The 27,689-nt window shown below is 40.9% G+C and overlaps 2 protein-coding genes and 1 pseudogene across 2 annotated transcripts; all 3 read right to left on the bottom strand.

Moving 5' to 3' along the window:
• Positions 1-210: 210 nt before the first annotated feature.
• LOC116142589 (berberine bridge enzyme-like 21) lies at positions 211-1,809 on the bottom strand. Its single transcript, XM_031428020.1, has one exon. It carries the CDS (start codon positions 1,807-1,809, stop codon positions 211-213), a length of 1,599 nt encoding a protein of 532 aa, XP_031283880.1.
• Positions 1,810-7,518: 5,709 nt separating this feature from the next.
• Positions 7,519-17,051, bottom strand: LOC116142588 (annotated as a pseudogene).
• A 9,726-nt stretch (positions 17,052-26,777) lies between these two features.
• On the bottom strand, positions 26,778-27,242 carry LOC116142587. The gene has a single exon (XM_031428019.1). The coding sequence runs from the start codon at positions 27,240-27,242 to the stop codon at positions 26,778-26,780; it is 465 nt and encodes a 154-aa protein (XP_031283879.1).
• Positions 27,243-27,689: the final 447 nt, after the last annotated feature.

Raw genomic sequence — 27,689 nt, 5'->3', positions numbered from 1 at the left:
ATTGAAAGAAATATTTTGATGAGATCACAATTTTAATTGTATTTGTCACAATAATCTTATCAAGTAAAACATTTTTATAAAGTTAAAGAATCTTAGATTTAATAAACATAAAATATCATTAATATAATGGTCTAAGAAAAATTGACGATATACTTGTATTGTATTTTACATTCAATATTTAATAATTAAAATAAATTTTCTGAAATTTTCTTACTTTGGTAGAACAGGAATACTCTGCTCAGTTCTGAAGAAATTTTCAGGATCAACCATTGTCTTCACCTTCACCAATCTGTCAAAATTGCCATTAAAGTACTTGGCCCCATAAACTTTACCTTCCTCATAACTATCTTTACCATTATGGTTCATACCGATATCAAGATCTCTGTAGTTCAAGTAAGCACCTCTTGGATTCTTTGACACAAATGGAGTCATGAAAATGTAGAGGTCTGAAACCTGAGAAGTGTAGTTCTTTTCAAGCTCAGGATCAGGCTTTTCCCAAGTAATGGAGTACTGAACCTTGAACAAATTCCCATCTCTGTGCGGAAATGGAGTCTCCGTTGCAGGAATTTCGCTCATTCTCCCTCCATAAGGATTGAAAACCAACCCAACTTCCCCCAATTCCGTCATAGTTTTCCATATCAAATTGAAGGAAAATTTCGGAATTGGTTGCTGCACGTAATCGGATTTCCTCTTCACGAAATCGGCCCAGTCAACTTTTCTATCGAGAAGAGCATCAGGTTTTGTAGTATTGAGATCAAAATTAGACCACCAAAGAACTGAATCAACCCATCTCATTTCCATACAAACTTCTTTCTTTAATCCCAATTCAGGAAATTCCTTATCCAAAAGAGACATAAGATTATCTTTCAATCCTAAATACAATGCGATCACAGTTATTTTCGCAGTCGTCTTCTTGTTCTTCGTCGTCGGCTGTAAAAGCATTCTCATGAACAAGTTATTATCCGTCGCCGGCGCCACAAACTGCCATTTGTAGGCGATCTCCGTTGCGTTCTCTTCCACAAGTCGTTCAACTTTGAACACAGTAACCTTCTGCGGAACAGAAACCAACTTCAGTTTATACGATAACACAACGCCAAAACTCGCGCCACCGCCGCCTCTAATGGCCCAAAAAAGATCCTCTCCCATTCCTTTTCTATCAAGAATTCTTCCCTGAACATCAACAATCTTAGCATCAACCACATTATCAGTTGACAAACCGAATTTCCGCAACATGGTGCCATAACCAGCGCCGCTAAAGTGCCCACCAACCCCAACAGTCGGGCAAACGCCGGCAGGAAAGCCATGAACACTGCTTTTCTCCGAAATTTTGTAATAAACTTCACCCAGAGTGGCACCGGCTCCAACCCATGCGGTCTCTTCCTTCATGTCAATATCAACATTCCGAATATTAAACATGTCGAGAATGAAGAAAGGATTCTCTGACTTATACGATAAACCCTCATAGTCATGGCCCCCGCTACGGATTTTAAGCTGAAAATTAACTTGTTTGGCGCAAATCACAGCGGCTTGAACGTGGGATTCTTCCAATGGGGTTATGATGACGGTTGGTTTCGGCGTTGAGGAAGAATTGAAGCGGGCATTTCTGATATAGGCGCGTAAAACCGATGAAAATGATCTGCTTTGTTGGTTGTAGACGATGCTGGAGAGCTTATCATCCGTGGAATTTGTTCGCTTTGTGAAGCATTGGAGAAATGTTTCATACACAGGATCCGGAGCCCCCCATGAACGGGAAAGATTGAGTAAAAGAAGAAGAATTGAGGCCACGGAACTGAATTTTAATATTTTCATAGTTCTGTGGTCTCAATTTTTATTGTTTTGGTCAGTAAAGATTGAGTTCAGATGCATTATACCATTTTTTGGAGGTCAGTCTATGGCGAAATAACATCTTTAATTAGGCGTAACAACTTAAAAGACTTTTCACCGTTTTAAGAGAAAATCGGAGACTGAAATTACCCCTAGTCATCACAATAGTCTAATTAATTTTCTAATTTTGGGGAGATTAAACTATTTTCAATGTCGGTTTAATTTGGTGAGGCTAAGGTCACATGGTTTATTTTAGATTTTTTTTTTTTTTAAATAGGATAGAAGTAATAATTATGATTAATCAATCCTTGAACTGGGTCCATTGGGCTTACATTTCGTGTTTATTAATTACAATAATTGTACGAATTTGATTATTGACAATTTATAGTTCCTTGACTTTAATTTAAACATTTGGTATGGACGCCTAGTTTCTGGATCTAAAGAGTTTTGTTTAATTTTTAATTGAAACATTCTATACATAAAAGGAAGGTTAAATCACCAAGTAAAGGCACTTTTAAATTAACGTTAACAACAAGTTGATTTAAAATTAAAAAAAAAAAAAACTAGAATATAATTTAAATTTATTATATAAAAAAAAATGAAAAATGTTTTAGATTAAAAAGCATAAAAAATTGTGAAAATGGTTTGTATCGTTTTATGATTTTACAATAGCTTTTAGGATTGTATCCGAAAAACTATTTCGAAAACATTTCAAATCATTTTAATAAACTCATTTTCATAAGATTTATTTGTATTATTTTTAAAAACAAAACAAAAAATGTATTTAATTCTATATCAAACGGCCCTTAATGTTGATATTGAGTTCTTATAATTCTTTATGATTATATGTGGGTGGGGATATTTTCTTTAAAGTCAAATTAAACACACTAAAACAACCTCAAGAAACAATTAGTTAGCGTTAGACTTAAAATTTGGTAACTTCAGAAGTATCATTTGGGAAGTTTGTAGTGTTTGACAAATTTTTAATAATTTTAAAAATATTTATAACTCTGAAAAGATTAAAAAAATAATGATAGTTAAACACCAAAATAATTTAAAAAAAAAAAAAAAAACAATAGGATCCATGAAATTTTATGTGACAATATTATTACTATGCATCTGTTGACATAATTATAATTGTCATGGGGCGATTAGTCACGAGATGGTCGTGATTATATATATATATAACATCATTTCAATTTAATGAGTGGATCCAAAGTATTAGTACAGTTTTGATTTAATTATATCAAGATCGTATATATTTATTGTTTTGTATAATATACACCCGATTTACAATTTAGAAGATTTAATCCCAAAATTAACTTCCCTTTCTTTCGTTTAATGTTACCGATACAGTGGCACAGTAATTTTCGCATTTTTGTATGGGCGTTGATGACACATGACATGAGTCAGCATCGAACCAGACAGCCAGTGGACCTTGACCCATGTAAGCCCACCCGCTGAGCAACTAATTCTTTTTAACTACTCGTTTTAAACAGTTGGGAAAAACCCGTTTTTTTTTTTTTTTAAACGGTGAATGTTTATTGAACTTTTCTTGCTACCTCATGTTTAATGTTTTCTTCAGTACTTGGAAAATCTCAAACCCTTGGATTTTATGGCCATGGGCTGGTTGCCTGGTTATATTTTATTTTCTTAAATCTTTAAGATCACTCTTTGAACTGCACATCAATTTGGTTAAATATTTGAACAAATGGCACAAATTCCAACACATTTGCATTAAACAAGAAAAAAAAAACTCAAGTTTTCTACAATAATTGATGAAGTTAACCATAGATGAAGGAATAATTATCATTAAACTTAATTTTACTCGTGTGTTCGAATTTGATTTCAGGATGATCCATGGCTCTGATTCACTTCCCAAGACTTTTCAATTTTGGTGAGCTGCTGGTTTATTGGCTTTTGTGAGTTGTAATTGAAGAGAGTTGAGGAATCGAAGAAATGGTTAATCCTAAAACTAATTGAATGGTTAATGAGAAAAAGTGAGATAAGTGGTTGAGTAATATTACACGGACAAGCACTTCTCATTAATTTTTTCACACAAATGCAACGTGTCAGTTCGCAATTGATTAACTCGTATGAATCATGTCTATCCAACAATAAATCCCGCCTGATCAAACCAATTGCGAACTGCCACGTCGCGTTTGTGAGAAAGTATTTACGAGAAGTGTTTGTCAGACTATCTTTATTTTAAGTGGTTATTTAAATTTGGGGAAGTAATTTTTAGCACCCATCATTTTTATCTTTATCCCTCGTCTTCTATCTTAAATAGGGGTATAATAATATTCAAACAAAATTATTAACAATGATTTTCTATGCATATTCAAAAATTTTAGAAAGGGTTTATATAGAAGTTCATTATTTTGCTTAAGATCTGGAATTTTTCAGTATCCTATGTCTCTGTAAGGTTGTCAACTCTGAAACACTCCAAAAACTAACATAAACAATTTGTTTGATTCAAGTTTTAGGTGTTTTCTTTTTTTTTTTTTTTTTTTGGTCGTATGATCACTTTCTATTTAAACAATGTAATCCGTAACCCTTTTACAAGATATAAAACTAAGGACACGAAAACAAAAAAAACAAAAACAAAAAGACAAAAGAAATTAATAAGAACTGTCCTGTGGTTAAAGTTTTCAATTTCTCATTTTTTCAACCCCAAAAACAATTTTAAAAGATATCCAAATTCTCTTTTAAGGTAATTTTATAAACCACTATAATTTGACGTTGTTTGTTTTAAAAGGTTAATTGTAAGTTTTTACCATTCCATGTTGGTGAATTTAGACTTTGATATCCAATTAGGTCAGCCTTTACTCTATTTTTAAAGAAATCCAAAATCTCTTTTAGGGGCCGTTTGGATCAGGTTAATATTAGATAACTGGGATAATATTTTTTAAATTGGGCAAATGACAATGTTTGGTTGGTTTGTAAGAAGTTATTTTTGGAATATTTTATGACAAACAGTAGCATCTGGGGGATTAATTGTCGGGAATCTTAATACCTTGGGGGGGCTGGTATTAAAACTTACCCTGGTAATGCAATTTTGTTTCTTATGTTGCCCCTAAACAGTTGAGTATTTGGTCCAAATTAACCTTATATTTGTTAATATTTACAAAACACCAAATTCACTCATGCGGACACTTTCGTCCTCGCTTTTTACGTTTTTCGGATGACATTGCCCTTGTTATTATCATTATTTGCAAAAATGCCATTATACCTAAAACTAGCCACCACCGCCAGCCATCGTCAACCGTTGCCGGAGGTTGCCAAAAGTCACCATAATTGCATACGATTAGTCATATATGGTCGGTTGTGTGCCGGTGAGGCTTGTTTCGACCATGCATCACATGGTCAGAAAAGGCCAGATTTGGTTGTTTCACGACCAGATCTATGGTCGTGAAATGGCGACTGATCTGGCAGTGAAACAGCCAACGTTTCAAAACCAAAGACTTGGCCATTTCACGGCCAGAGATCTGGTAGTGAAATGACCATAGATCTAGCCGTGAAACGGCCAGATCTATGGCACTGCAGACGTCACGGCCAAATCTGTGGCACTGCCAGCGGCCGCCAATGGTGGTGGCTGGCTGTCGGCAGTGGCTTGGGGCGAGTAGGCGTGTTTTTGTTAAGTTTAAATCATTTTTGATTGCGAGGGTGTTTTTGCTAAATCTGAAAAGTTGGGGGTTAAAAATTATTCAAAAAAAAATATTGTTAATTAATATCTAAAAATGAGGAAAATTTAGTAATCTATATAACATATCCACCCATTTATCCTTCTAACCAAACACATTTTCTAAACATTCTTAGTAATCTTCAAGGTGATCTTTTATTCTGTTAATATAACATCCCTTTATAATAAAACATTATATGATCAAAACGCCCCCTTAAAGTAATTTTATAAACCATTGTAATTTGATGTTGTCTGTTTCAAAAGGTTAATTGTAAGTTTTTAGTACTCCATTTTAAAAGATATTCAAAATCTCTTCCAAGGTAATTTTATAAACCATTGTAATTTGACGTTGTTTGTTTCAAAAGGTTAATTGTAAGTTTTTACTATCCCACATTAGTGAATTTGGATTCTGACATCCCAATTAGGTCAACCTTACTCCATTATTTACCATTGGATAGAATTCACCCTTAAAACCCACTTATAAAGGAAGAGAGTCTGGGTTAATAAACCGTAAATTAATCCCATAATTAGTGGATCAATAATGTTTTGCTTAAAATTGAATTATACAAACAAACCGAAATTATACAAAATTTATGTAAAATGACTATTCTCTCCTTTATTTTTTGTTTGTTTATATGATTTAGTTGTACAACTCAATTGTAAGCATAGTATTACTCAGTAGTGGATGTGGAATTCTAATTGAATGTTGGCCGAAGATCATGTCTTCACTATCTTTGTTCCTTCATAGAAAGCTTTTGAAAGATTGTTGTACATATGATGGTTGGGTTGATTATGGATGTTGAATTTGACTAACCTGTTTTACCTGATGACAATGAAGGAGATGAATGAAATTACCTGTCAAACCGCTATTAATAATAAGCTTTGGATTTAACCGTACTCCCAAAAAAAAAAAAAAAAAAAATTATTTCTCAATCTTTGCTGCATATTATAGATGGGTTTCGCTGCTCATCAATGGTCATGTCTACCCATTTGTATTTGGGATTTCACATAACCAGGGCCAGCCCAAGGGGTAGGCACGTAAGTCACCTGCCTAGGGCCCCCCAAAAAAAAAAAGCCCCAAAAAAGGGTCCAAAATTATTTTAAATAGATTCACAAAAATACCATTGAGTCTAAAAAAAATTATAATTTTTTATCAAAACTGATCAAAAGGCCCCAAAAAAGCCCAAATTCATTATACTTTTTTTACATAAATTTACAAAAAAAAAAAAAAAAATCATATTTCATATTTTCCATTCACACCCATAATTTAACTAAACTATATTTAAATGTCTAAAATTCCAAAACACCCATTTGATCCCTAAAATAATGAAAACATTGCATCTCCACCTCTCTACACCGCCATAGTGTCACTGTCGACATTGAAGTGATGATTCCGGTCAATTTTCTCACCAAAATTGATCGGATTCATCACTTAATCATTTCCGAAACGTTTTCACAGCCTTGACAACCCCCAATTTGGTTGATTTTTGCAACCCATTTTCATTCTTCACTGCATGCGACAGTTTCGGCATGTATCCGCTGTCGTTGACCTTCCCCGACACCAACATCTTCGTCCCCTCAGCCCCCTCCCCAAAACCCCTCACTTACCTAATCCCGATAGCCCGCCATCCACCTTTGCCCTCACAAGAAAGATTAGGTAATTTGGTTATGTTATCAATTGAAAAAAATTTAGTTTCTAAACTTGAATATAAAAATTTAATTAGTGATTTTGCATCTCAAAAGGCAAGAAAAATAAATTTAAAATATTTTTTTAATATATACTTATATTATTAAAAGGACTACAAACTAACTCTTGTCTAAGATCACAAATGTTCTTGAAATAGCCCTCCACGTAACTATCTTTATTAGACTTTGTGGCTACTTGAATCATTTGAAAATTTAAAGAAGAGAACTGCTTGGGAGATATAATTGCATGTGTTAATTACAGGAACTGCAAATTTATTTATTTATCTAGATATTCTGACATGTTCATCATCCCCGACTTTCGGCATTCAGAATCTTCTATCCCTCCCTGGTTGAGGGGGTATACTCTGTTCATTTCAGAAGAAATTTTCAGGATCAACCATGGTCTTCACTTTCACCAGTCTATCAAAATTGTAATCGAAATACTTCACCCAAGGCCGGCTTAAGGGGTAGGCAGGTGAGGCACCTGCCTAGGGCCCCAAAAAAATGGGGGTCCAAATTTTATATATATATTTTAATATCTTACAAAAATGAAAATGGTTTATCAAAAAAAATATCAAAAAAGTCCAAATTTATTATAAACTTTTTATATATATCCCCACCCAAAGTTTAACAAAATAGCAAGTTTGTACCTCTAGTTTTATATATTCTAGTTTATACCCCTAAATTAACACATTGAATCTCTTTTAACAATGGAAGACTAAAATAGTCATTTACATATCTCAAATTACTCACCCCCAATTCAATCCCAAAATTTGACATTCACATAAATCATCTCCAACCCTTTTTTGCCGCCAGTGGTTTGGAGTTAATTTCAGTCAATTTTGGTTTCGGTCGATTTTCTCACCAAAATCGACCGAAATCATCATTTTATTATTTCCCAACCTTGATAGCCCTCGATTTGACTAATTTTTGATGAATCTCGCAACCCAACTCCACCACACGACAGCCATTTCTAGCCTTTTTTGCATGTACTCGGCATTGTTGGCCTTCCCCGACACCACCATCTTCCTCCTCTCAGCCCTCTCACCAAAACCCCTATCATACCTTATCCGTTTACTCTGCCAATCGCCGGCCATTGATACCTTTTGGGCCACGACTTCTCAAGCCTTTTCTTATCAATCTTGGCATTGGAAATCACCCATTTCACCATCCATCACTTCTTCAACATCTACTCTCCAAAACCCCCCACCAACCTAACCTTGTTAGTCTGCCGATTGCTATCCATCTCTCCTAGTGATTTTTCATCTCAAAAGACAAAAAAAAAAAATAATAATAATTTTTTTAATATATGCTTATATTATTAGAGGGCCCCAAAGTAACTTCTGCTTAGGGTCACAAATGTTCTAAAGACGGCCCTCACTTCACCCCCATAAACTTGACCTTCATTATATCTATTTTTATCGTTATGATTAATGCCAATATCAAGATCTCTGTAGTTCAAGTAAGCCCTCCTTGGATTCTCGGACACAAACAGAGTCATGAAACTGTAAAGTCTATTTATCTGAGACGTATTGTGGTTCTTTTCAAGTTCAATATCAGGTGAATCCCAACTCACGGAGTACTGTATCTTCAACAAAATTCCAGCTTTGTGTGGAAATGCTGTCTCTGCTTCAGTAATTTCATCCATCCTCCCTCCATAAGGATTTAAAATCAATGCAGTTTTTCTCAATTCCATCATTTTCCATATCAAACTCAAGGAATGCTTGGGAATTGGTTTCTGTCCGTAATCCAATTTCCGCTTCAAGAATTTAGCGGAGTCAAGATTTCTATCAAGCAGAACATTTGGATCACCAACACCTAGGGCTGGTTAACGAACCGAGCCGCTCGCGAGTCGGCTCGGCTCTGTAACGGCTCGACTCGGGTGGATTCGAGCTGACTCGGCTCGGTTCGTAAGAGAGAACGAGCCGAATTCGAGCCTGTATCTGCTCGACTCGTTAGGCTCGCGAGGCAAGCCTGGCTCGAATAAATAGGGGATTTTTGGGGGTTTTCTGAAACATGGGGGATTAAACAAAATTTTCAAAACAAAAAGTTTCAAAAAATAAGAAAGACCAAACCCCCGGATTTTAAAATCCCTAAAAATGTCGACTCCAACTCTTTGCCGTAAAACCAAACCAAACCCAAAAATTTCATATCAGTCGCCGCAGGATAGTCCTCCCACATCTTGGCTTTTCCAGTGTTCGGCGCCTAATTGGCTGGTGGGTCGAGTTGGTTATGCTCCCTCTTCATGATGGAAATAAAAACAAAACGAAAATGAAGATTTCTACTTAGGTTGTTCTGAGAGTGAAGAAAAAAAAAAACTGGGCATTGGGGGGCGTGCTAGTTTTGAGTGAATGGAGATGAAAGAAAAGCTAAAAGTGAAGAAAGAGTGGAATTGAGTTGAGATGAAGAGGCTTGTGATGGGGGCGCAAGCTTCAATGAAGGGGAGAGAGAGAGAGGGGACTGGAGTTTGAGAAATGAGAAATGAGAAATGAGTAGTGAGAACAACTGCTACTCAGTTCAGCCGGAACAGATAAAGATGCAAAAATTATCATAAATGATTTTTTGTTTATTTTTTTATTTAGTTTTGGTTCAAGGCTACAAAATCAGACCTTCCAAAATCCAAATTCGTTTACCGCTCTACTTTTTGTGGTAATTTACTTTTCTTTTTAATTACTTTAATTTGATTTCTTTCCGTTTAGTTGTTAGATTACTTTCACTCTTTGTCTCTCTGATTATGTTGATGTGATTTCTGTCTTCTTTTTTTGTCATTTTTTATATAATTTTATTTTATGAGTATGCTGTATGGATGTCTGTGACCTGTCCAATCACTGAATATGCATTTGATTCTTCAGTCCTTTAAAGAATAAATGGGGCATAAAAAATTGGAATCTGCACTTAATTTTTTTCTAAAAAAATTGCTCTTTTTCGAGCCGGCTCGAAATCCACTCTATGAACCTTCACAAGCCGAGTCGAGTCAAAAAATCATAAGCTCGGCTCGAACTCAATTATCCTTTCCCTTTCACGAGTTGAGTTCGTTAAGCTAGAAACTCGGCTCGACTCAGCTCGTGAACAACCCTACCAACACCTAAATTACCCCACCAAAGTAATCAATCCATCTTATGTCCCTATAGTCTTCCGTTTTCAGCCCCAACTCCGGAAACTCCTTCGCCGAGAGAGACACAACACTGTCCACCCCGCCTAAATATAATGTCACAATCGATACTCGAACCGTATGCTTCTTGTTTCGTATTACGGGCTGCCAAAGCATTCTCATGAACCAATTATTATCACTCACAGACGCCACAAACTGCCTCTTACAAGCAACATTCGTCGCATTCTCTTCCAGGAGTCTTTCAACTCTGAAAACAGTAACTGTTTTAAGAACAGAACCAACATGATCATATAAGACAAAACAACGCCAAAACTTGCTCCACCGCCTCCTCTAAGTGCCCCAAAGGATCCTCTCACAATGCTTTTTTATCAAGAATTCTTCCTTGAACATCGACAATCTTAGCATCCACAACATTATCAACTGACAAGCCATATTTTCGCAACATGTTGCCACAACCGCCGCCCCTCAAGTGCCCAACAACACCAACAGTGGGGCAAACACCTGCAGGAAAACCATACACTTTGCTCTTCTCCCAAATCTTGTTATAGAACTTGACATTTTCTTTGTTGTGTGGTCTCAATTACTATTGTTTTGGGTTGCTAAACCTTGTTTTAAGATATATTATGTTAGTTTAATAATAATAAACTAGGGAGTGATGCAGATTTACCTCAACCACTTGAACCCAAATAAGTTATCGAAACAATACCACCAAAGACATATTAGGACAAGAGACGTTACAGATGTCGCTCTCTTAAGACGATTTCATGCCTCTGCGATTGAAATTTCGGTGCAACAGACTCCTCGACACCCGTCTTATGGATACAACAACCCAAACGATCTTTGTACTCTTTTTTCGTCTGCACAATACAAGAAGATAGAACTTCACACTACCTTGTTAATACCTGATAATCAATAATAAACACAGAGGGAACTTTTTGTTTTACTAAAACTTGTTATTTAAGAAGAGAAGTTTTTCTCTTATTTATCTCTCTAAAAAATCAAATAAAAATCAAATGTATTGCATAAAAATCTACTACTGGATAAGAGAATAAAAGTTAACGTTGGTTTTTTCAAGTCTAAAAATACGCTCACATAGTCTTTCATGATTTGAGGAGAAAGACATGATCAAAACAGTTTTTCTTATAAAATCTTCTTAATTTATTAAAGAATAAGCCAACAATGCCCCACTTATTATTTAATAAAGACAAATTTAAAAAAAAATATATATATTATAGATTAACTGGGTATCAACAGAAATGTTATGAATAACAATGGTGCCAATGGCTTGAACCATTGCTTAGTCCATAAGAAATTATTGCACTAGTGCCAAGGTGATCACGTCTTGAACCAAGACTACTTGAGTCTTGAGGGCACAACAACTACTTAGAACACATAAAATTTCAGGTACCATAGGAGCAAGGAGGTGTATACTTATATAGCAATTATAGGGCTTCAATTATCTCCATAATCAATTCTTAAACTAGGCTTATACGGTTTATGCTTATANGGTGTCAATCAAATTCACATCAGAATGAATCATCAAATTTGAAGTCATATGAGATTAATTTGAGCTTTGATAAAATTGTTGGGAATATCAATGATGTTCAATTTGAAAACTATTTCATTAACAAATTATAATATGATAGATAATTAACAAATAATGTCCTGATAATATAGAATTTTAGAACTTATAATATATTGGATTATCGTGGTTGATAATTAACAAAAAAATTATTCTGATAATAAACAAAAAATTTATAATATGGAACACCATGATCGGTATTATAGTAAATGCATTCAATATAATGGCATTTCGATTAATCTATCGAGACCATGAGATTAATAACCGGATAAACCTTTTAATGGTCATCTCTATTAGTAATCGAGGGGCCTTAAAGTTAACAATTAGATAAACTCTCTTTAATAATACACCCAAAGCTCTCTATCATCTCATCCGACCACCCAGGAGTGGTTGTCTTCTGTTAAATATTATTATGGGGGTATTTGGATCGAGGGTATATAAGATAACGGGGGTAATTTTCGTTTATTTTGCAAGATTCTAGTGTTTGGTTTGCAAGTAATAAAATATTAGGGGAATCTTTTATTGCAAATAGTGTTTACTATTGGTAATGTGGGGGGTAATCCGATATCCTCCCCCACCCCTGGGATTAAAACATTACCGGGGTAATATGATTTTTCTACTAATTTTGCCTTTAATTAAAAACAATTTTGGACACAATTGCCCTCAAATGTCTACCAAATAACAATTACCCAGCCCCCCTTACATTTAAGAAATTAGCAAAAACACCCCAGCCACAAAAAAATTTAAAAGTTAACAAAATACTTCCAACCACCCAAGACCACTACCGGCGTCAGTTAGTTGCCATAATGGTGCATGACCGGTTGGATATGGTCGATCGTGCATCGGTAAGACATTTTCTGGCCATAGATCACAAATCCATGGCCGAAAACATCCAGATCTGGAGTTTCTATGGCCGTTTCATGGCCAAATATGGGATCGTGAAAAGACCAGATCTTTGGCCATGAAATGACCATATATCTAGTTGTTTTTTGGAGATGGATTTGTGATCCATGGCCATTTTCGTCTTTACCGGTGCATAGTCAGCCATATACGGCTAGTCGTGCACCATTTCATCGACTGTTGGTGGCGGCCGACAGTGGTGGCTGGCTACTAGCAGTGGCTTGGGGTGGGTGGGGGTGATTTTGCTACAAATTAAAGTTTTATATGGCCGGGTTGTTTTAGCAAAATTTTAAATGTATGGGGTTGAAAGAAATTTGTAATGTTATATATACCCATGCGGGTTGTTCGCCATGTGGCACATTTTGGAAGCTTTAGAATTATTCCATTTTGACACATTGGATTGACAAGCCAATCAGATATCTCTATCTTGACATCTTGGATTGATATTTATTGCTTCATCTATAATTATTAATTAATTAAAAAAATAGAATATGTATTAATAATTAATAATAATAATAATACAGGTGCATTGCATTAGCATTCTAAAGGTCTAACCATAATGACACCTTGGATTTGTGATTTCCATATAGTTGAACTTTATTGGTGATGATGTAGACAATCTTAATTGCTGCATTGGTATTCCAAAGTCTAAATAAATAGAGATAAATATTGGATTACATAGGTGCATTGCATTGGTTGTATTAATAATTAATAATAATACTAATTATATAGGTGCACTCATTGACATTCTAAAGGTCTAACCATAATGACACTTTGAATTTGTGATTGCCATGTGATTGAATTTTATTGGTGATGATGTAGACAATATTAATTGGTACATTGGTATTTCAAAGTCTAAATAAATGGACATAAAGATTGGATTAGATAGATGCATTGCATTGGTAGTAAAAATATACCTGTTTATTAATAATTATATAGGTGTATTGTATTGACATTGCAAACCTTTTTTCGTATTCAATCCGTATTTAATTGTGTTGGCATTCGAAAGATCTAAATAAGGGGTTATAAAAGAGGCGTATGTTCAGTTGTGTATTATCGCAATATGCAAGTTGGTGTCAACAATACGTCTGGTCTTTTGTTCATTGTTTATATGTCATGTTAGTTTGTGTCAATAATATGTTTGTTCTTCGTGATTTTATTAATCAATGATTTTTTATTTATTTATGTTTTTGTTGTTGTTTACAGGTCAAATATTCATGAATTGACATGAAATAAAGGAATGATGTTCGATTGACATTGTCACATGAGTTATTATTTTGATTCGTTTTTTTAGAAGTGTAAGTATATCTTCTAACTATTTTAACGGTTATTATTTGGTTGAATGATTGTTTTTGTTCGATCAATCTATTTGAATGATTAATTATATTAGTCCTGCCGAACGGTAAGTGTATTCCTTAACAATTTTAATATGAGAATTAATTAACTTTTGTTGATTTCGTTTTCAAGTAACAGTTGCTATACGGATGAATAATTGTTCCTTAACAATCTTAACATAAAGATCAATTAAACTTGTTACGTTTGTTTTCAAGGAAATGCTCATGTACTCTACTAAGATCAAATCAAGGATGATCATATTGTCAACCGAACTGTGAGTATGTGTCATATCTATATTAGTAGAAACAGTTTATTTGTGTTGATTATGTTTTCTGTAAAAACATTCGTGTATTTTAATTTGTTATAGGAATTTTTAATTGTTTATGTCCTGCTGATGTGCGAGTATATATGTTAAATTAATTAATTTTGACTGATTCTGTTTTCCAATTAATAGGTGTTATTTGAAATATTTTTTATCAGTCCTAATATGATAATCTCTTAAATTTGGGTCAAGTAAACCATTCATTTTATCATCACACACATTTCGGTTTCCACTAAACAATTAGTAGTAAATTGACTATAACTTGCTCAATAAAAATCTAATTGATGGGAGGATTAAATCTTTCGAAACTAGACAGATGGTGCTTTAATTTTATATATTATATGTTTAATTTGGATAACTGTAACCCTACTGTCAAATGAGCAAGTAGTTGCAAATATGTATGCCTCTATGAGAAGTGAACATATCTGTCATCTAAGGTTAATGTTGAACAACAGCTCTAGCACAAATGTGGATATGTTGGGGTTGTCCAGGATGTCTATCTGCTAGGGCTTTGTCAACAGGTGCTTTGCTATTAGTTGCAAACTCTGAAGAGTGAACAACACCATGCTTTGGGGCCTACATCAAATAACTTGTTAACCCTTCTATTTGTTTAATGGATGCTCATCTCTCCAGTATTTTGGGTTTTTTTTTTTAATTATTATTATTATAAATAACTCTCTGAGATCAATGTTGTGATTAGAACCATTTCTTTTTTCAAATTTGAAGGAAAATTTCCATGCTTTATTTAACATTTTTGAGGTCCTTTATCCTGGCTACTATCATCCTTTATCCATTGTTTTAAAACCCGACCCATTAAGGGACTTGTTAATACCATCAGGTCTCGGGTTGACCGGTCCGACCAGTTAAATTGGTGGTATAACTGATGATCCAAAAAGTTTAAAATCTTGCAACACATCCTTGAAAAATACACCAGCCCCTACAGGTTTGAAATCTAGCAAATATACACTTGCGATCTATTTGAGTTTTGACTTTTTCGGCCAAATTCTAGTTGATTTCGGCGGCCAAAATTCAATTCGACACCACCACTTGAACCATCGTCCTTCAATCTATAAAACCTCCCTAAACCCAGAACTTGGTAGACCCCCGTCGGCTGATTCCAGCGTCCAAAATTCAATCAAACACCACCACCTAAACTATCAGCCTCCACTCTACAAAAACCTTCTAACCCCGACACTTGGTAGCGTCCCGTTTGTTGGTCGTGACTTGCATATTGGGTTGAATTTTCAGGCATCGAAACTTTAATCCGACGGCACCCCTTTAACCATTGACCTCCACTCTACAAAAGCCTTCTAACCTTGGCACTTGGTAGTTCCTCGTTTGTTGATAATTAAATTAGGGATTTTGTGAATAGTAAAAAATGGTAACTCGGACTAGAAAGGCTATTGAGTCCCGGTTGGACCGGTCCCATCCAGGTTTTAAAACAATGCCTTTTATCTAATTGTTATTGTATCTCGTCTTTTTATGTAGCTTCAAACTCCAAGATCCTATTACTTTGTCTATCCGCTCTTTATGTGCCGGAAGGCAGGGAGGGCCTCTTTTATTGTTCTACAACTATTTTCCTGAGAAAATTTAATTTAGTTTATCAACTTTTTGAGGAAATTTGATAGTTTAGTTCTCATATATGCATATAGTACCAAAACTATTTGCTCAAACGAGTTCAGTACTCAGTAGAACATATACTATTCTTGAAAGAAAATCTTATTAAATATTGTTGATGCGGGATTTTGGCACCAACCAATCATCACGTGCGCAACGTTGATTGGACAAGGAACGCACGTGAATACGGATTATGAATACGAAATAAATGCTATGAGAGTTTTTAAAGTGGTTCGGATGCTAAGGTAGCAAGTCCTACGTCCACTGATTTGTATTGATATTGATAGTATGGGTCAGGTCGCTAAAGCGGACTGACTTACAAATGATTGAATAGTCTATACAATGCTTTGTTTAAAGAGAGAGAATACAAATGTAAAATTGTCGAATCCCCTTAATGAAGGGGTCTTCCTCTTCTTATACCCAGTTGAATGTGCGTAATCATCACTAAATCCTTGGGTTGGTGTGATTGTCAGGACCTAATATGATTTTATGTCTTATTACTCATCTTCCAAGCCGATTTCACGCGATTTGGAGCAGGTTAGCGGACACGTGGAAGCACCAGGGCATTTGGTAGGCCTGACGTGCCCTTACCGTTCTAACGGGAGCAGGCCACGTTTCGTCACGCGACTCCACGTCAGCCTTTGATTTCTTAGCCATAACAGAAGCCCCCTAGTTTGCAAGGTTTGAGGGCCGAACCTTGGAAACTAAGTCATGCCACGATTGGAGGTTTTGGTCATTCCGACCTGAATAGAAGAAGCTCGGGACACGACCTTCGGCTAACACGACCTCGCACAATTCTCGCCCAAACGACCTGACAATTGTCATTTTAACGACCTGGATTCGTCGGGTGCTTTCTTACGTGCCTTGGAGAGATTCAATGAACCTGCATCCACGCTGTCAGGCGCTCTGCACGCGTTGCAATGTCTGACAGAAGCATTAAATGCGTGTACTGACCAGACGTCGTTTTGACAGTCTTAACTGAGCGACGCATATGAAACGATGACCCTCATTACGGCATTTAATGCGACGTGGGGCGCATTAAATGTAGGGAGAGAGAGAAGGCTGTCGTTTCGGTTCTGAGAAGCGGTAACCGTCGATTCGCAATCCATATAAAACCTCGCATTTTTCAGATGAGGCCACCAAAACCTCTTTCGTTTCCAGTGACAAACAATAGCAAACCAGAAATTATTCTTTTCCGATCGGCGCTTCTCAGGCAACTGAAATGAGTTTCGGCCTCAGTTACGCATCCCAGGAGGTGAGATTCTCTTCTTTTTTCCCTTTTTTTTTTTTTTTTTGGTTGGTGGGCAACGGCGTAGGGTCTCTCGGTGTTCCACCAGAGACGCCCCATTGTTGCCAGACTCGAGCCGTGGGTGGCGGCTTTAAGCACGTAAGCCTAAATGACCGTGTCTGTCGATGTTGCAGACTCTGGAATGGATCCGTCAACATCTAGACCCGAGAAAGCGGCCAGCTCGTCCTCGCGGGACGTTCCTGAGGACGCATCCCTTGATGTCTTCTCGGTTCTCACCCCCAAGGAATTTGATAGGGTAAAAAAGCAGTATGACATCTGCGCGGAGGTGTTCCTCGACCATACCAGGTCGTCACGGTGCCCTTCCGATGGCCTTGCCGCGATCTCCGAAGAGATCTTCAAGGGTGGAGGGAGAATTCCCCTCCATCCTTTCATCAGGTCGGTCCTGGATTATTTCGAGATCGCACCGATGCAACTCAGGCCAAACGCGTATGTCATCGTCGTCGCGATGTACATCGCGTGCTCCGAAAGCAGCTTGGGTGAGTCAACGGCAGTAGAGCTCGGCGTCGCCTATTACCTCAAGAAGAGTAGGGACAAGGATTCGTACTACCTGTCCCGACGACCTACCATCGCTGAGGGGATACATAGCTATCCCAGCAACGCGGGGGCCTATGAGACGAAATTCTTCTNAGAGGTGTTCCTCGACCACACCCGGTCGTCACGGCATCCTGCTGACGGTCTTGCTGCGATCTCCGAGGAGATCTTCAAGGTGGAGGGATGATTCCCTTCCATCCTTTCATCAGGTCGGTCCTGGATCACTTCGGGATCGCACCGATGCAGCTCACACCAAACGCGTATGTCATCGCCGTTGCGATGTACATCGCGTGCTGCGAAAGTGGTTTGGGCGAACCAACGGCGGTAGAGCTCGGCGTCACCTATTATCTGAAAAAGAGTAGGGACAAGGATTCATATTACTTGTCCCGGCGACCTACTATCGCCGAGGGGATACATAGCTATCCCAGCAACGCGGGGGCTTACGAGACGAAATTCTTCTTTTTCTGCTATGACGGCTACTGCCGCTTCCAGACACCAAGTAGGTTCTTCCTCATTGGGTATATAACCTGCTCGCACGCTTTATGATAACGACCTGTATTCTTTTGCAGTTAACAGAACGACCAGCCAGGACTTACTTAACGACCCGGACAGGCTCGTATCTTTTGGAGTGCTAGACGAGGAAAGCCGGGACGCGAGGAAGCTCGTGACAACCGCGAACTTGCGGAAGTACAGTTTTATCAACGACAAAGCATCTTTAGAACCCTTGGAAGGTAGGTTACATTGATTTCCGTCCTGGTCGCGGAGCAGTTTTGTTTACTAACGCACTTGCATGCAGAAACTATGCCCCCGAAGGAATCCGAGCAGCCCCATCGAGCACCGTTCGTCTTCCCTCGATCGAGGAGGGAGAGAGCGGCCGAAGCTGCTCGTCCCATTCCCGCACAACCGGTGCGAGCTGCTGCACCTTCGCAGCCCCCTGTGCATGAAGCGACCAGGGTAGAACAGGTCGCTCAGGCACCACCGGCACACCCAAGTCGTAAGGCTCCGGCCCAAAGGTCGAAGAAGAGGAAACAGGTTCAGGCTGAAGAGTCTGAGACCGAATCCGAGGAAGGGCCCTTGAGGTCACAAAGGGACTCAAGGAGGTCGGACAAGGAACCTGCAAGCGAGGCGATCACCGCCGAAAAGGCAAAGGACATACCAGTGCTGGACTCGCTGGGGAGCCTGCCCAAGTACCTGCAGCCGATAGTCTATTCTCTGCTCGAGTGTGGACTATCGGAGTCTTACGATGAGTTCGCTGACACGGGCGACGACCTTATGACCACGTCGTTCCAGCATCTGAGCAAGGTAAGCGAGCTACTCTTAGAACTTTGTTCTGGTTCATTTCTAACCATTTCTTGTTCGCAGGCTCTACTTGCGATGAGAATGTCCATGGAGAGGACTCGGCTGGGAGCCGCGAAGGGGTCCAGCGACCTAAAAGAAGAGGTCGCGAAGCTCAAGAAAAGCCTGGAGTCTGTCGAAGCTGAAAGAACGCAAGCATTCGAAGCGGCGAACAGGTATCTGAGCCAAAAGGATGCTGCTTTACGAACTGTGGACTTCCAGAAGGCAGAGCTTGAGCGGCGTGCAGAGGAAGTGAAAGAACTCCAAAGGACAACTGCCAGGCTCTCCAAAGTGGTCGGGGAGAAGGACCAGGAGATCCAAGCGACCTCCGTATGGGCCCAGTAGGTCGAATAAGAAAGGGAGGTCTCCGAACAGGAGAAGCGAGCTCTTGAGGCTGAACTCCAAGAGAGTCGTGAAAGGATCGCTTCACTGACCGAAGAAATGCGGAATCAGTCAGAGGAGCTGGAGGAAAAGGCCGCCAACTGGGCGATCGGGTCCATTTATTCCCTCTGACTAAGGAACCCAGATATGGACATTTCTGACCTCCCGGAGGGGTGGCGAGAGACTTTGCGGATCATGGCTGAGGAAGACGACCAGGCAGCCACGGCCACCCAACGACCCGACCAGGCAGGGGGTTCTGGTTCGAAGGATCCCCCCGACCAACCGTAGTGATGAGTCAACTCCATTGTAATTGGGTCTAACTTTTGTTTGTATATAAATGAAGATACATTTTCTTTTCAATTGCAGTTCGCTTTGTCATACATAAGCTCAATTTACAATTTACATAAGCAATATTTCATGCGAATTCTCACACGCGAATAGAACACATACGAACTGTTTTCAGCGAACAAAATTAAGCTCTACATTAAAAATGAAATTAACATAAACTGATTGAGAGCTGAGTTCAGGATTACTGATAGTATGGCCGGAGGTGTTCGGCATTCCAAGCTTGGGGAAACTTGGAACCGTTCAGTCTTTTGAGATGGTAAGTCCTCGGTCTGATCACCTTGTCGACCCGGTACGGCCCTTCCCAGTTAGGTCCTAGTACCCCCGCACTCGGCTCTCTGGTCCCAAGGAGAACTTCCTTTAGCACAAGGTCCCTGACCTGGAAGTATCTTCGCTTGACCTTTGAATCGAAAAATCTCTTTGCTCGCTGCTGGTAGGCTGCTCTCCTTAGCGAAGCCTTGCTGCGATGCTCTTCAACGAGATCCAAACTTGCCCTCATGAGCGCTTCGTTTTCAACCTCGTCGTACAAGTCCCTCCGAAGAGAACCAGTTCCCACTTCTACAGGGATCATCGCTTCGCAGCCGTAGGCTAGCGAAAAAGGGGTCTCTGAGGTGGAAGTTCTTGGAGTTGTACTGTACGCCCATAAGACTTCGAGGAGGTCATCAGCCCAATTCCCCTTGGCTACTCCAAGTTTGGCCTTTAGAGTGTGCTTGATGGTCTTGTTGGCTGCCTCAACTTGGCCATTCGCTTGCGGTCTGGCGACCGAGGCAAATTTTTTATGGATACCCAGCTCGTCGCAGAAGTGCTTAAATTCCTCATTATCGAATTGCTTTCCATTATCCGAGATGAGGGTGTGAGGAATTCCGTAGCGGCACACTATGTTCTTGAAAACGAAGTCTTTCAGCTTTCTAGTCGTGATTGCAGCTAGTGGTTCAGCCTCCACCCCATTTCGTGAAATAATGTACCGCGACTACGACATACTTGATCCCTCCCTTTCTGACTGGCATGGGGCCGATAAGATCGATCCCCCACATGGAAAACGGCCAGGGGCTAGACATAGTTATCAGCTCGTGAGAGGGGGCTCACGGAATGTTCGCGAACCGCTGGCATTTATCACATTTCTTGACAAAGTTGTGCGCATCTTCTTGAATCCGGGGCCAATAATATCATTGACGAACAACCTTGTTCACAAGAGATCAAGCAGCTGTGTGGTTACCGCAGATCCCTTCATGGATTTCCCTCATGACGTAGTCTGCTTCTTCACTGGTTACACATCGGAGGAGAGGGGCACTGAATCCTCTCCTGTACAGCTGGTCCCCGATGAGTGTGAAGCGAGCAGATCTTACTCGCAGGACCCTTGCCTCGACCTTGTCACTTGACAAGGTCTCATTCTTGAGGTACTGGATAATGGGAGTCATCCAGGAATCCGGTTGAGCCACATTTACGGCCTGTTTGGTCGAGCTGATAGTTGGAGTACCGACGAAACAAACAGGAATGTTGTCTGGAGCCTCTGAATCCAACAAGGAGGCTATCTTTGCCAAGGCGTCCGCTATGGAATTGCTCTCTCTGGGGATCTGAGCGATTTCAAAGTGCTTAAACGACCCCAGTGCGGTCTTAGCCTCTTTCAGGTAGCGGACCATGTTCTCTTCCTTGGCTTGGTATTCCCCTAGAATTTGGTTGATAACCAGCATAGAGTCGTTGTAAATGCTGATCACGGTTGCACCCATTTCTTTGGCAAGTCGCAACCCAGCGAGCAGAGCTTCGTACTCGGCCTCATTGTTGGTTGCTTTAAACCCGAACTGGAGAATACCATGAATTCGAGCCCCCTCGGGGCTCACAAGGAAAAGACCCGCACCGGCTCTTTTCCTGTTTGATGACCCGTCGACGTAGAGGTTCCAAGTCGACAGGTTCTGAATACCTTCTTGCATGGCTTTGCTAGGTTGTTGCTCGCTTGGGAGATAGGAAAATTCCGAGATGAAGTCGGCAACAGCCTGCCCTTTAATGGTCGACCTGGGCTTGTACTTTAGGTCGAATTGGCTCAATTCCATGGCCCATTTGAGCAGTTTACCTGAGGCTTCTAGCTTCTGAAGGACCTGTCTGAGGGGGTAATTTGTCATTACATTGATTGTATGGGCATGGAAGTAAAGTCGCAGCTTTTTGGACGCGACCAGCAGAGCAAAAGCTAGTCGCTCCATTTCTGGATACCGCATCTTGGCATCCGATAGCCGCTTACTTGCATAATATACTGGCCACTGAGCCTTTTCGTCTTCCCGTATTAAAGCTGCACTGACCGCGAACTGGGAGACGGACAGGTAGATGAGCAGGGTTTCCTGTGGAAGAGGCTTAGAGAGGAAAGGTGGTTTCCCAAGGTGTTCTTTTATACTCTGGAATGCCTGCTCGCATTCGGGATTCCATTTGAATTTCTTATTAGCCTTCAGAACATTGAAGAATGGTAAACAGCGGTCTGTTAGCCTTGATATGAAGCGACTAAGCGCCGCTACCCGCCCGTTCAGACTCATGACCTGCTTTTTGCTGGTCGGGCTCTCCATATCGAGCAGAGCTTGAATCTTCTCAAGGTTTATTTCAATGCCTCGCTGATTGACCATATATCCCAGGAACTTTCCTGACGATACCCCGAATGAACATTTGAGAGGGTTCAGCTTCATTCTGTAGAGTCAAAGTATGTCAAACATCTCTGCGAGGTGCGCAATATGTTCTGAGGCAACCTGGGATTTGACCAGCATGTCGTCCACATAGACCTCCATCGTCCTCCCGATCTGGTCGGAGAACATTCGATTGACCAACCTCTGATAGGTCGCACCCGCATTCTTGAGGCCGAAGGGCATGACTTTGTAACAGTATAGCCCCCGGTCCGTAACGAAGGTCGTATGCTCCTCATTTGGTCTATACATCAGGATTTGATTGTATTCCGAGTATGCATCCATGAAGCTTAATAGCTCGTGCCCCGAGGTGGCATCAACGAGCTGGTCGATTCTCGGCAGGGGGAAGCTGTCTTTCGGACAAGCTTTGTTGAGGTCGCTGAAGTCTACGCAGGTCCGCCACTTGCCATTCGACTTCTTTACCAGGACCGGGTTGGCAACCCAGGTCGGGTAGAGAGCCTCACGAATGGATCCATTTCGGAGAAGGTTCTCCACTTCTGATTTTAGTGCGGCGTACCGCTCCGGATCTATCGCCCTTCTTTTTTGGCGAACTGGTTTGGCTTCACTGCTGACGTTCAATGAATGGCAAATACTATCCGGGCTGATCCCGACCATATCCGCGTGCGACCAGGCAAACACGTCAATGTTTTCCTTTAAGAAGCTTGTCAGTTCGGCAGCGAGCTGAGGGTTGAGACAGCTTCCGATCTTTAACACTCGGCTCGGCTCTTTCGGATCAACCGAGACTTCGGACAGATCCTCAGCCGGGCCGTTGGGGGAGATTTCCTGAATTCGCGGATCTATGTTATCCTCCACTGGGCTAGGCTGTGGCTCAATCTGGCTGATCGCCATAGCCTGGCGGGGCACGCATCGCGAGATGCCCTTTCCCTTGTCGGCCATTTGGACCGCTTTTACATAGCATTCGCAAGATGCGCTCTGCGATCCGCTTACTTCGCCTATCTCCGTTGGAGTGGGGAACTTCATCTTGAGATGATAAATGGAAGTGAGCGCCCTGAAGGTTCTCAACAGAGGTCGCCCCAAGATTCTATTAAAGGCCGATGGGCATTCCACGACCAAAAATTCAGTAACCCTAGTCACCTCGTCGTAGTCGCCGAGTGTGACTGGTAGCTGGATCGTTCCTTTGGGGATCAAGTGATCCCTTGTAAAACCGTACAGAGGCATTGAGGCTGGCTTCAGGTCGGCCTCGGCTAAGTTCATTCTATCGAAAGCGGACTTGAACAGGATGTTCACAGCGCTTCCGTTGTCTACAAGCATTCTTCAGACATTATGACACCCTATCAGGGGCGTGATCACCAGAGCATCCTCATGAGGATGGTGCAAGCGAGCTGCCTCCTTCTCGCAGAAGGTAATCGGTTCCTCCTTTCTGGATTTTTGAGGTCGCTGAGAAGTATTCATTACCCTGATCGGGTCGTGATGCGCTTCACAAGCATACCTTTCCTGCGCTCCTCGCGTGTTTCCCGCGAGGTGCGGACCTCCGAAAATTATGTTCACACTGCTGTACCCGCTGCGATCACGACGCTTTTTCTTTAGCTCCCCTTGGTTTTCTTTTGGGGAGTCATCAATGTACTCCTTGAAATGCCCCTTCTTGATGAGCTCTTCGATAGCCTGCTTTAGAGCTCGACATTCATCAGTGTGATGCCCGTTATCCCGATGGTAACGGCAGTATTTTTTGTTGTTTCTGGCCGTAGCAGGGGTTTTCATGGGTTCGGGCTCACCGAGCAAGCTAGCCTCCTCGGATTTGTCAAGGATTGCAGATATGGACACATTCAGCGGAGTGTATTGAGTCCTGTCGCGGTCGCGACGAGGAATAGGAGCATAGGACTTTTTCTGCTTATAGCGGGGTTTCTTCCCTTTTCGCTGATCGTCAATGTCTCCTTTGCGATCAGCTCTCCTATTATCTCCCCGGCCAGACATACTGCTGGAAGTGCCGTGATCGCGACGACGGAGTGCCGCCAATGAATTCTCTATTCGGAGATACTTTTCTGCCAGGTTGTAGAATCTGATGAGGGAAATATCGTCCTCAGCCTGCAGTTCTTTCCACAGGTCGGTTTGCGGGCGAACTCCAGCTATTATAAGTGTCCGGATGGACTCTTTTGGAGCGTGGGCCACCTTGTTGAGTTCCCTGTGGAAACGGTCAATGTAAGATTGCAGGGATTCATCTCTTTCTTGCCTTATGTTGCTGAGGTAGCTCAAGGGCATCGAAAACTTCTGATTGGCTTGGAAATGCCGTAGGAACGTCGTGCTCATCTGAGGCCACGAACTGATCGATCCTGTCGGGAGCGACCTTAACCACCGCTTGGCATGAGAAGTCAGCGTCACGGCCAAACAACAGCATTTTGCAAGGTCTGAAACCTGGTGGAGCTCCATCAGGTCGTTGAACTCATATAAGTGATCCTGCGGATCATAGTTCCCATCAAACGGCCGCATATCTGGCATTCTGAACCCTGGTGGGAGTGGAGCAGCTAGCACTTCGGGAGAAAAAAGGGATGCAGAGGCGACCTGCGCCTGTTCGTTTTGCTGCTCCCTTAACCTGTCCAGAGCTCGTTGTAGCTCCTTAATTTGTGGTAGCGGAGCCAATTGGGGATTGCTTTCACCCGTGCGAGTCTGACTTTCTCGATTACGGTTCAGGAAGGTCCGGAAGTCGGATTCCTCCTCGCCTCGGCCAACATTTCCGGCCGCACTCGACACACACTGACTAGAGGCGTGTGAAGGCGGTGGATTGTGCGGGGTATTTTCACGACCCTCGCGGTGGTACGAATCGCCCCGCGAGGTGTGGGGGCCACCCGCATGATAACGATCGGAGTCGTTCTGCTGGTGGTGATAGGAATTATCGCGCCCAGCATTTTCACTTGGGTTTGCCTGCGACGTGGCATGGGACAGCTCGGGATTCACTTTCTCGCCGAGTCTCAGCTTTGCCGATACCCTGCTCGAGGCACCTTTTGCGTTCGCTGGTCCTTGGGAGCCCGTAGGCTTACTTTTTGCCACCTGCTTACCCTTGCGCCTACGCGCTACAGTGCTCGCGGCACGGGCTATTGCCCTTTGCCGCGCTTTCGCGTGACCTGCAGGCGTCTTTGGCGGTTGTACCGCCCCGGTTGTCGTAGAAGACATGCCTCGGTCCAAACGGTCTAGCCTCTGGTTGACCGTCTGGAGAGTATTGTCGAACCTCTCCAGGTAGCTTCTGATGGCAGGGTCGAGTTGCGGAGTTGCCGGGATATTCCCCGCAGCATTTTGCGAAACTGGAGCTTCTTCAGTACGCTGATTAGCTTGCTCTAGCTCAGATTGGTGAGCCATTTGTTGTTGTAGGACCAGCAGGTCAAAGATTCTCCTGATGAAGGGTAGACACTAAATCAGGGCCCTCCTTCTAGCGCCAAACTGTTGATGCGGGATTTTGGCACCAACCAATCGTCACGTGCGCAACGTTGATTGGACAAGGAACGCACGTGAATACGGATTATGAATACGAAATAAATGCTATGAGAGTTTTTAAAGTGGTTCGGATGCTAAGGTAGCAAGTCCTACGTCCACTGATTTGTATTGATATTGATAGTGTGGGTCAGGTCGCTAAAGCGTACTGATTACAAATGATTGAATAGTCTATACAATGCTTTGTTTAGAGAGAGAGAATACAAATGTAAAATTGTCGAATCCCCTTAATGAAGGGATCTTCCTCTTCTTATACCCAGTTGAATGTGCGTAATCATCACTAAATCCTTGGGTTGGTGTGATTGTCAGGACCTAATCTGATTTTACGTCCCATTACTCATTTTCCAAGCCGATTTCACGCGATTTGGAGCAGGTTAGTGGACACGTGGAAGCACCAGGGCATTTGGCAGGCCTGACGTGCGCTTACCGTTCTGACGGGAGCAGGCCATGTTTCGTCACGCGATTCCACGTCAGCCTTTGATTTCTTAGCCATAACAAATATTTTCATCGAGAAAATTCTTCTCAACTAACGGGATAATATTCATTACATTTTTTAGTGGGGTTAACTAAAGAACAATGGAAAATATAGCAACTAGTAAAGGAAATGACCCTTAAATCTATGTTACAGTTTCATACTTACTGAATCAGAATGAAACAAAAAAGTGAGAAAAAAATAAACGGAACATTCCCAATACATCCACCAGTTATTCCCACTTTAATGGGGAACGAAGTTCCTTCTGTTAACAGCATAACTTCTACTTCTTGGATACAACACATCTGCCTTTGAGTTTGAACCATCTTCCTCAAATGAACATGGCCCTTCCTCATCAATTCTCCCCATCTTCCCCATACTAACACTGTAACTCCTCCCCATCCCACCACTCTGCTTCGTCCTCTCTGCACGCCCATACAGATTCAACTGCATGTTTTTTCTTGACGCTGCTCGTAAAACCTCCCTGAATTCTTCATCATCAATCGGCTTGGAAGAGTTGACACTCAAACTCTTAGACAAGTGCACAACTTGTGCTGTGGGCCAGACTACCGTGCCATTGTAATTAACTATCCTGCCATTGCAATCCTGCATGCCCTTGACGTAAAAATCTCTAGCTCTTGAAAGAATTTTAACGGGCGCTAAGATTACTAGCATGAACTTGCTTCGCTTGTTCGCTTTGCTTCTCATTTTTGCAGCTTATGTCTTTAAAAAGAGCTCGTTAATGGCGAAGAAATTGATAGAATGTGAATAAGAAGGAAGAAGATTGCATGTTTTGAGACAAAGGGAGTAGACAGATATATATATATATATATAGATATAGGCTTTAGTTGTATTGTTTAGGATTTATTTCTTGGAAGTGGCTTCAAAATAGTTTGAAAAGATCGGCAAAGCAGTGCAGACTTTTTCAAATGGGAAAAAGACAAGTGAAAGCTTCAAATAAAATACATAATTAAATGAATAGGACATTAGTTAGCAGGCCAAAGTTGAAAAATAATGTGAGGGAACAAACGCTTATTGAATAATTTAACCATTAGATGTCAAATTACCCTTTTGAATTAGGCATTGACTGTTTCTTGTCTTAAGATCGTCGTCAATTTTGATAATCAGATGGTCAAAAACAAAGAAAAGGGTTTC

The sequence above is a fragment of the Pistacia vera genome, unplaced genomic scaffold (assembly GCF_008641045.1).
Source record: "Pistacia vera cultivar Batoury unplaced genomic scaffold, PisVer_v2 Contig412, whole genome shotgun sequence".
Lineage (NCBI taxonomy): Eukaryota > Viridiplantae > Streptophyta > Magnoliopsida > Sapindales > Anacardiaceae > Pistacia > Pistacia vera.
This window is presented reverse-complemented; position numbering and strand designations above follow the sequence as displayed.